The sequence below is a fragment of the Thunnus thynnus genome, chromosome 6 (genome assembly GCF_963924715.1).
Source record: "Thunnus thynnus chromosome 6, fThuThy2.1, whole genome shotgun sequence".
NCBI classification, from domain to species: domain Eukaryota; kingdom Metazoa; phylum Chordata; class Actinopteri; order Scombriformes; family Scombridae; genus Thunnus; species Thunnus thynnus.
In genome coordinates this window covers 12805823-12817387 of record NC_089522.1, presented here as the reverse complement: position 1 = coordinate 12817387, position 11565 = coordinate 12805823, and the positions used below count along the sequence as shown (strand labels likewise).

The 11565-nt window shown below is 38.8% G+C and overlaps 1 protein-coding gene across 1 annotated transcript in view; it reads right to left on the bottom strand.

Moving 5' to 3' along the window:
- Positions 1-7699: 7699 nt before the first annotated feature.
- Positions 7700-11565, bottom strand: part of LOC137184288 (probable G-protein coupled receptor 153) — a 34537-nt gene continuing 30671 nt past the window's right edge. Inside the window, exon 6 of the mRNA XM_067591795.1 lies at positions 7700-10092. Within this exon, the coding sequence (XP_067447896.1) occupies positions 9247-10092 (846 nt within the window). The 3' untranslated portion in view covers positions 7700-9246. The remainder of the gene's footprint in view (positions 10093-11565) is intronic.

Here is an 11565-nt window from a genome sequence, read left to right as displayed (position 1 = left end):
GAATCAGCTGATTAGAGACACCTGCACCAGAAGACAATGTGCCCTTAATTGGTGCACTCAAAGTAGCTCAAAAGTTGGAACAGATGCATCTAGTGACTGTAAACATCAGCTTGAGTTAAATGGTCAGTATCAGACTAAACGAAGCTCTGTAGTTCGTACTCTATTCTAACTGTAGGCCTAGCCACTCGTGAGAAAATAGGGGAAGCATTTTTGGAATAGCCTATAATGAAAGGAAGAAAGGCAAGAGGTTTAAAAAGTACTGTATAAAGAACAAACTATTTTATGCAAAACTGAACATTTTTTGACTTTTGTGAGTAAGCTACCTACTAGTTGAATTTGAGTATTTATGCAACTCATCAAAATGTGTAACATCTACGTTGGTCCACAGCGTAAAACGTATTAATTTCACAATAACGGTGTAGAAGTGTGTAGGCACCAGATTGGCTCAGCCTGCCAGATGAGAAGGATCTATCTGCAGTCTTGCAGACCTAAATCACACATCCACTTTAATACATGGCACGTCCATTTTACTAAAGGACACACAGCCCTGACCCCTAACCACCCCTTCCTCATGCCCATGGATGGATTATAAGAGCTGGCATGAATGTACAGTAAATGGAAACAATCGTCTCTTGTCACATTCAAAAATTTATGTGGATCTAATATTTAAGTACTTATTAAGCTGTCCTGCACCACTCTGCTTTTCAATGAATAATCACTTTAATAAACCAATAGCCCAATCCTAATGATAATCCAAAAGTAGAAGTTTTCACTGCACACATTAGGGCTGATTACTTCCACTTTCCTGATTAATCCACAACTGCAAATGCTAACAGTGAATTTTGCTTGTAAGCTGATAAGCCAAATACATTGTTAGCATTTTTGGCACTTGTTGATTAATAAAGAAGTGATCAGCCCTCTTGTGTACAGTGAAAACTCAATTTTGTTAATGATGAAGTTTCCTGCATTCATCTGCACCAAGATTAGGGTTAGACCTTATGAACAGATTTACACAAAAGTTTGCAGGACAATTGGTCATGCGCCAAGAAGGGCTGATTAACTTGATTAGCTTGGTGTAGTGTGTATGTCTTGACTGTTTGTCTGTCACAAAGATATCTCAAAAAGACTAGGTCAAAACCTAGTATATGGCTGGACCGTGTATGGTCAATGTGTGAAACTGTGGCCAATTTGTCACAAGGATGGTCAGTGGTAGTGTCTATAATGTGAATTCCTGGATATTAAATGTTCATCTGCAATTTTCTGTAGTGGTCCCAGTAATATTTGTTGTTAAAATTTACTGAAGTAGGATCACTTGGCATGGTTAAGCTACGTTTGAGTAAAAAAAAAGGTTATAAATGCAGTTGCACGATCAATACTTTCCACTCATATCTTGGGATGTTTGATTTGAAAGAGAACTGATTTTACTTCCAATTATAACTATTGCAATTATTATTATAAGTCACCTGCTCTTTCATCTGTTTCTCTCAACAGATGTCTCTCGTTTTTCACTGTGTTGAATGTTTTGTCAGTGATTGCTATTCAGGGTGCTTTAACTCCCTCATGCTTCTTTTTTCTGCCGCTTTCCTGGTTAAGAAGGCAGCGGTGTAAGTTTTAGATGAAAGTTTTGAAAGCATTTCTATTTCAGAAGGTTTATCTCTGCCCAGTTACGCAGTTGTTAATCGTTGGTGATGTTAAAACGTCAGAGAAATAAAAAGCTTGCAGCCTGGTATTAGTTCCGCGCTGGTCTGCGCTCTATGGAGTGCATTTACTAGTTACTGTATCTTATTATCAGTAAGTGTCGGTGTACTGGATTTTGAGTCGTGTTACTGGCCTGAGTCTTCAGTTACACCTTGTCCTTACTGCATCCATGTGTCCTGTCAGCACAGAATTGCAACATCTGCTGCTGGTCAAAACAAACCATTGGTTTGATTTGTATGACTTTGGCAATGGTAAAATTGATGAGTAGCAGGGAACAGGTGACATGACATATAAAAAATTGACACCAAGCATCCGCTGACACTTTACAGAAATATGTTGCGTCGCTTGCTACGCTTGCAACCTGTTCAAACAACCTCATTGATTATCATGGGAGTGTTCTGTTTTTTTGGTTAACACGCTCACTACGTTTACTGTCAGGACAAGGCATTAAGAAAAAAACTACAGATGAATTTGACCTTTTATTAGTTGAACCGTCAGACTGAGCAAAAGGAACACTGAGGGAACGGAAAATCACTATAGGTAATACGAGCCTTATCCTACAAGATAATTGATTTTCTGCTTTGTTTCCCTTTTCAGGTAGATTATCTGTCTCTCCTGGGAGATGCTACACCTGGTGACTCAGTGAGAAGAATGATGCACACCATCGGAACCAATGCCCTTTTGGGCCAAATACAGTTTGAAGGGTCTCAAGGGGAAAAACAAATTCCAGGACCTGGCTAGATATCCAGTCATAGTTTGTAAGTTTGATTTTTAATGTTTCTACAGATCTCACTGCAATCTTTTGAGACCCAACAAAGACCTTTTCACTGTTAATATTTGTAATTTTGATGGCTCTATATGACTGAGTGACATAAACAAAACCTTCAGTGAGAATAGTGCCTATTTGTAGATAATTATTCAAACTGTTTGACACTTTCTCAGATCCCTCACCTGAAAAGACAAAAGTGCACAGGCCAAAATATAAAGTGCACAGTACACTGTACGTTCAGTGGGTGTCTGGTGTTGGGTAATTGGAAACGTTAATTCTGAAGGACTATGAATTAACAGTTGGAGTCAAGCATAAAGGTTGAATTATGTGTAGCTTGGAAAATAGTGATATGTGGCACTGAATTTAATGATTTTACTATTTATCAGACCACAAATGATACAAGAATAAGCACAACACACTGACTCTCTCTCTCTCACTGGCTCTCCTCTTTACCATCTTCTCCTGCTGGAAATAAATTAATGGAAAGCAGCTGTCAGTTGTTTTAGAGGCGAGGTAGGCGTCTGGCAGCTCAGGGATCCTGTTTTGCCCTTTCTTTCTTCCTTGTGATACCTCTTTTCCTAGGACTGCTGCTGTTGCACCGAGGAGCTACACTGCTGCACGCCAGCCACAGTGCACCACAGGACGGATAGACAAGTTGCCAAGGTCCGCCATCTGAAATGCGGTTAGAACATTTTGGAGGCACGTCCCAGCACCTGCCACTCCGGGACGTTTTGGAGGTGTGCATCATCCAGAAATACGCCTCACACGTGCTTTAAACGCCTGGTGCCGATTACAATTTCCCCGGTGAAACTAAGATGAATTGTGACCCTTTTGGCTTTCGATAGCAGTCCAAAAGAATCCGTCTGCACTCTGCAAAACCACTACAAGTCACACCCATTACAGATAAACTCCTCTTTAGGAGGCAGTTGACAGCTTGGAGCCCCTGGGAATTTCAACAACAATCTCAGAGGAAGAAAACTTGAAAAAGAACTTCATAAACTCAGATGGCAAATGGCAAGTGGCAAATAACTGCGCAGAGCTGCGGTCGCGCCATTTCCACTTTGGAGACGCACGGTTACGCTGGCTACACTTAAAAATCGAATGCGCGTCTACATCGTTTTGTACGGTAAAGCGTGTGGGTGCCGACAGGGACTTCACGGTGCTTTCAAGTGCACCTGAAATCTGTACTTGAATGGCTACGAAGGTTGTTTAAAACGGGAACGTTTTTTCTTATCTCTTTTTTTGAAATACATACATTTGTCATTACTATTTTGTTCTTTCACTGAAGCATTAATAATAATTAGATGCTAAAATCATAACAATATCCCGTTAATTTCTACATTGGCAGATTTTAAAAATTACCAAATTGTTACCAGCAAACTCAACCATTTTCTGTGATCATTTTCAAGTTGTTTTACTGCAGCATTTTTTAATAATGAAATACTAAAGTCCTACTTAATATGCATACATTGCTATATAGGCATATTTTAAAAAGTCCATTAAAAAATCAAATCAAATTGTTGTCAGCAAATTCCACCATATTCTCGTTCAACATGTCCCCAGGTAACTGTGATGATTTTCATGTTGTCTTACTGCAGCATTTTGTAATAATTAAATGCTAAAGTCATAGCAATATCCCATTCAGTTCAGACAGATTTAAAAAAATCTAATCGAATTGTTGTTGTCAAATTGTAACTCTGATACATTCAACCAGACTGGAGTCCAGTAAGATCCCCGCATCCCTCTCTCTTCCTCTCTCTCTCTCTATATATATATATCTTTCACTCGCTTGCCGTCCTTGTGTTTTCCTCTGTTCTGTGTGTGTGTGTGTGTGTGTGTGTGTGATAACCTGGTTTTGACCTGGACTGTCTATTGGATTTTGACATTTAGCTTAGTAAAGACATCTTTGGTTCTAGTTCTGCCTCTGCCTTGTATGTTCTATGGTAAGAATGGAAATGTGGACCCAAGATCAGAATAAAAGGACGCAGAGCAGATCTGGTTTTTAGTCTCTTTATCAGACTTCAACTTGGTTGTACAAAAGCACAGAGAAAATAACACTATAGCTTCAGCACCATGGACAGCAGCAGATCCAGAGCTCAGAGCAGCAGTGGATGCGACAACTATAAACATAACATGTTGGCAACAACAGCTCCCCACATGCTCCTGTCATGACTTTCATGTTGGTTTACTACTGCACTTTCCTAAAATTTGAAATGGCAAAATCTAAACAGATGTCCATTTAGCTACAAATAGTCTCATTTTATGAAATTTTCAGGTCAGGTTTTTATCAGCAATATCTATCTATTGTGTCGTGCAGTGGCTGTAGCTCAGGAGGCAGAGCAGGTCGTCCACTAAGATTGGCAGTTCGATCACCAGCTCCTCCAGTCTGCATGTCGAAGTGTCCTTGGGCAAGATACTGAACTGATACTGTGTGAGTGTTTGTGTGAAGGAGCATTAGAACTCCTGATGAGCAGGTTGGCCCCTTGCATGACAGCCTCTGCCATCAGTGTATGAATGTGTGTGTGAATGAGTGAATGTTGGCATGTAGTGTAAAGCGCTTTGAGTGGTCGGAAGACTAGAAAGGCATTATATAAATGCAGTCCATTTACCATTTGTATAACAAGGTTCCCAGGTACTTCTGACATGGGTTTAATGATGCTTTATCACAGCAATTTCCTATAATGAGATATCAGAATAAATAAATAAATGAATAAATAAACAAACAAATTCTCCTTTCTCCCCAAGTTTTCCAGGTTAAATAGGTTAAATAGACTATATCTCTCCATTATTTACCTGTGCTCATTCAATTTTTACATATTTGCACCATATGTCTTCCCTTGTATAGTTTTATCTCCATTTTCCACATAACTTTCTAACTATTGTCAAGGAGTTTGAATTCATATGATACACAAACAGAATACTTTTTCTATAGAAATATTTTATTGTTTTCTGTGGGAATAGAACAGTCCATTGAGACTACCCTTAAACCTCAGAGCCTTTTTTGATATTTAAGTTTAGGCATATAGTTATACATTGTACATTTTTGAAATTGTTTGACAAAACAATTAAGTTTAGGCAAGAAAAATTGTTATAGTTAAGGTCAAGTAAGTATCGAGGATTCAACTGCTGCTGAAATGTTACATGAAAGGGATGCTGCCTGGCACAAAGTGCAAACAACTAAATCATCATCTGATTGGCAATGTTTTTGTCAACAAGGTGATAGGTGTCTCACTGCCTTTGCACTATCTGAAAGTAAAGGAAACGTAGCAAACTTTTGGAAAGCAGTTAAATCATTGTTGTGACTGATGGCTATCAGTCAAGCTTTATGAGTGTTAACAAAGGTGGGCCACAGGGCTCTATTCTAGGACCACCTTTATTCAAAAATTTCATACATGACATAGAGAATCTTAAAAAATAGTACAATTCATCTGTATGCAGACAACACTAGTCTCTATACAACAGTGCCCTCTGTTGGTTACGTGGTTCAAAACTTGCATTTTGATTCCTGTGCTGTACAGCAAATTTTAATTTATCTTAAATTACTTTTAAACTCTGAACAAAATGCATGCTGTTTCTAGAAACTGATAAACAGTTCCACTGAAGTGAATATTACTACCCTTAATGATACACCAATAGAAAGAATATTAAATATTGAAGATTGGAATCTATAGCACTGAATGGGTGACTGGTTTTGCTTTGCTATGTGAGAGTAAAGAGCAAGAACAAGAAAGTAATGATAGACATACGTATTTCAACAAAGGAAAATAAGAAAAAAAAATAGAAACTTTCACGTTTTAAGCAACCTTTGTGGCCATTCAGTATATATTTCTGAGTTTAGGAGGTGCACTTGAATGCACCACAAAGTTCCTTTCGACGCCGACACGCTTAACCGTACAAACCAGTGTAGATGCGCATTACATTTTTAAGTGCCGATGGCGCGACCTAATTCAGACGAAGGCACAGTTTGGTTAGCTAAATTCTGTAAAAAAAAAAAAAAAAAAAAAAAAAAGGTGTTGTTGTAGCTAGCGTTTAGCGTCATAAATACGAGTTCATTTATTTACCTGCATCAGCAACAGGCGGCGTTTAGTTGTGGCACTTCCGGTGGCAACTCTAGCTGCCACTGAGTTTAGCTCACGTGCTGGCTGACGCATTCATCTGTGCACATCAGAGGAGGACAATAATCTGCAAATAGCCTACACTAGTATGGTGATATTCTTATTTGATGTAATTAATGCACTGTGTATTATATTTCTGTAAAATTTATTTTTGAATTCACATCAGCTGTCAATATAAAGACTTGATAACAAGGTTCAGAACATTTAACTTTATGTTTATGTCTGCTTGGAGTTTGTATGTGGTAAACTTTTTACTCAAGTCTGAATTGTTGTTCATTGTGTCCATCACGGTGTGATTAAATTAAACAGTCAGCATAAATGTAGAAGAAGAAAAAAACACTCTCAAAGGATACAAACTTCTCCACGACAAGCATAAATAGGAATAAATAAAAATTCCAAAAACACACTTTGAAGCATGATCTTGTGAATTTAATCAGTCATACCTTTTTAACAAAGTCATCATCTAAACAAGAAAATCATAACATTTAACATCATTTGTATTTGAGTCTTAAATCTTTGAATATGTTACAAAATGATATTTTAATATTGTAAACACAACAAAATGCAAAAATCTACGACATAGCAAAGTTTGACAGGGGAATATGATGTTATGCTTCCAAAGAAAGATACATTTCAGCAAACTTGTCCAATTGAGTAGGCTGCAATGAGTGAGAGGTACACTAATACATGAGAAATCAAACTAAACATAGATTTTAAATGACAACAGATGAGTGAAAACCAATATGCCAAACACCTGCAACTTCATTACTTGGCTATTCATTTCACCCTCAGACCTAATTTGTGCACATACATTCATGTAGCAGTTACTGTCCATGATAGGTCATACCCCAAAGTTGTCTCTGCTGTTATATATCAATAGAAGTAATTTCACTCCTTTTACAGTCATCAAATTGTCACATACTATTATTGGGTAAGAATAAGAAGATCTGATTCTAATTCATTAATTTAAGAGTGGGGCATCAGTGAGTCTTATGTGATCTGGCTTATGGGGCATTTCACTGATAATTCAGTGATACTATTTTTGTCCTTAACCTTTAATATTCTGTTATGATGTGAAGTAATCATATTCACCATACAAATATATATTTATAATAAAAAAAAATCTGAATATTCCCCTACTGAGGCTTTGGGGATGCTTACATTTAATCTACATTGCTGCACAGGGCTTTGTTAAATCAGGTCTTTAAAAAATTCATCTCACACCCTAAAAACCTCTCCAAATAGGACCATTAGCAGTCTTGGCATATCTTACGCGATAACAGATCAAATATAATGTCTGCTTTTTGTCTCAGCAGATAGGTTGTAAGTCATTATTTTGTATTCATAGTCCATTTTCATTTTATTCACAGTGTGCCTAAATTGTGCTTACAATTGAAATTGTCCAGTGAGGATTTGGTGGTTTAGGTACAACACCCTCATTTATGTCATGCTACATCTAGTCAGCCTGCAGGCTTATTAAACTTTGAACTGTTGGACCATTTGACATCTTTTAGATGTTCCCTCTTAGTTGGTTAAAAAAACATTATTGGTGCTTTCTAACAGGTTACTGAAACAAATAATATGAGAGGTCGGGCTGATACGCTCAGTTGATGAACAAAAATCACCATTTCCTACTTATTAGTCTGATGTTCCTTATGCAAATATGCAATGTGGTGAGCAACTGTTGTACCTGATGATCTCCAAAGTTAACACAAACATTGGAATAATAAGAATTGGGAGGAAATGTTTTAAGCAAAGGTCTCATCAAACAAAAATAACACGAAAACCATAAATCCAATACCTTATATATATACATGACATGTCAATCTGCTTTAAAAACTGACTTCACATCTTCATTAAGAATTTAGGGGTCCTCACATTATATCTCAATATCGCACACAGCAACTGTAAAAGTATTAGGCATTAAAGAGTTTGGGATTACCACTGTCAGTTTACTTCAACAAAGGGTGCTTGAAAAAAACTTTTCATGTGTTGTGAATAATAATGTTAATAGAAAAGTTGTACAATATGATCAAAATAAAAACGAATATGTAGAATGTATCATATCTTGAAGTCAATCTAAAGGTAAATGGGCACTTTTCAGGAAAGTTTGGTTTGAAAACAAAAGTGCCTATACAACAATACACACAGCCATTACAGGCCAAAGAAAAAAATGCAATTTGAGTTTGAGTTATTAAGTGCAAAAACCAAACAAACAAACAAACAAATAAAAAGAAAGCCTAACAACCAGCTCCTTCAATTCTGTGAACATTTCATAGGAAACAACATCAAACAGCAAAAACAAGGTGTGGGAATGTTTACGCCATTTAAAAACAGTTTACTTGTGTCAGTGCTGGAAAAAAAGTGTCCTCAGTGAGTATTTTGTGATGTGAAAGCTGAATAACAGGACCACCTAACCTTTTCACCAGTCTACATACTAAATCAACATTAGGCCCATTGAGAAATTATGTCCAAAGCTCCCAAGGCCATTTCGCATAGCAGTTATTTATTGGTGGCATATATAGTAAAACAGAGTAGTGGCACAAGTAAAAAGGCCAAATAATCCAGTATGTCACTTTCCCAAAACCACCAATATTCCAGTGGTTTTCGTTATGATAATAACTTCAGTCATAATGTTTGTATTAACATGGGAAAACTTTGCTTTTAAGTGGTGGAGCCTACAGAATCGGAGTGAAAGGTGATGTATCCCGAGGACGATGCCGAGGGTGTGCTTACAAAACTGTTTGTGCTTCCTTTACTCTCGGCCTTGTTCAGGTGCTTCTGATGCCCCCAGTCAGCTCCAGCCCCAGCCCCGTATCCAACACCTGTCCTGGGCCTGCAAGCAGAGTGCCCTGGAGTCTGCTGGCTGCGCCCAGGTGAGGCCGCTTCACCCTGGTGTTTTGCGTCTCGCAGGCGCTCCCGGCACCCCTTACCAGAGCCACAAGCGCCGGGGCTCTTCTTTCCAGCAGGTCTGTCTGGTTTGGGAGAACCCTCAGGCGAGTTTCCCCGGCTACTGCTCCTTTTGTGTTCTGAGAGCCGCCTGAGCGCTTGGGGCTCACGCTCAAAGTCTGTAAGCGCGAAGTGGGGAAGGATGACTGTGTGCTGATCATACACATTGGGTATAAGGGAGATGGTGGACGTGCGCCGTGGGCTCTTCCTGGGGCTCGGCAGCGGCGTCTCATCTATAAAGTTGATCACCTCATCGCGGCTGAAACACCGCAGTTCATCCTCATAACGCTCCCCGCCACAAACCACACGTGGCAGGTGCTTGAGGGAGTGCATACTATCCTCAGAGCGTCGCCGCTTGCGATGAGGGTGATGGTGATGGTGGCTCTCCTCGTGGTAGGAGACCAGGCTGCTCCTGCGCCTCTCGTGGTGCAGCAAGGTGGAGCTGTAGTGGGCACTCACTATCATGTCCTCGGTGGAGCCCCATCGGTGAAGGTACGAGGGGATCCGGTCGCTGGTCCACATGTCGGTTTCGTCGTGGGAGTATCTTCTTGTAGGGGGCACCTGAACGCAAGACACAGACCGAACCCTTCAGTCTATAAATTACTTTGATATTCATTTATCTACAGTTTTACAGCAACACAGAACCAGAGGCCTAAGCATTGTAACATGTTATATTATATTATATTATCATAGATTGTAACACACTTACACTATTAATCATAAAGGATTTTACATGTAGGATTCTTCAAGGTTGTGGCTGCCAGTGCCACTGTGGTAGAACACTGTAACTTTAGAGATAAAACTGATTTGCACTCATTAAGCAATAGTCCCAACGAGCTGACTTTTGCAATTATTTGGGCTGATAACAGCTCTGATTGTACCGATTATGTTTTTGATGCCATGATTCAGCTGTAGTGTTTGTAGAAAATCCTACATGTAGCACATATAAGTTGTTCACCCAAGATGTTTTACTTTTATTTATGTATTTTTGGATGAATCCCCCAAACATCTATGAACATTTTAATATTCTAACTACAGTACCAGTCAAGTTTAGACACATTTTCTCATTCAAGTGAATGGGAAGGTGGGTCCAAACTTTTGACTGGTACTGTACATTGACAAGGTTATAACTTAACTAGTATTCACCTCCATTATTTGGAGATAAAAACTGTAAAAGGTTGATAGTTTCCTACATGTTATACTCACATTCCATTCTGTTCTGACAACTATGCAAGAGAGAGAGGGTTCGTCAAGGTGACATCAAGAGCCACAAGATTGATATCAGCCTGCCCCCCTGTGGTGGCTTTTAGTAAATCCAGAGAAATGAGACAGCAGACGATACAGTAGCATTGAGTGTGTTAGGTGGTAGGGCTGAACAGCAGAGGGCAGCACAAGCATTAGAATGAGTTATAATGCAGGACAGACTTGGCAGGATGGAGAAAGACAGACAGAGAGAGAGAGAGACGCCAACCACAAACCAATAAAGCCAAAGAGGCTTTATTCTGTTATCAAACCACTTGAGAAGTGCCACAGCAATTCTCAAATGGAGGTGCTCTTTAATTATGATTAGAAGGGTTTTGTTGATCTAATTGGGCCTGAACCCTTCCAGCAGCTACAAAGATAATGTGACTGTTCAGCCAGTCGTCCTGTAACAGATATCAAAAATGCACCTCATTTGTTTCTCCATCACACACATTTACAGCAAGGAATAACACAGCTAAATATTACTTCACGATAAAATGAATCTACTATCATGTGAAGAGGTGTATTGGACACAGAAACATTGGATGGAGTAATGATTTGGTCTAATGAAGTGATAGCTACTGTATACATCTCTGTTTCAAGGCTTCTTAAAAACTCAAATAGAATATACATCCAATCCTGTAGGAGCATTGGTCTTTATAATGCCCTTTGTAATGCTGGGTATTTGGGGTGTTATACCAATTTTTTTTTAAATTATATTTTTTGATATTCAGTAAGCAAATTACTCTAGTAAATATAATTTGGGCTTGAGCTGCAGGCTGTACTGAGAAA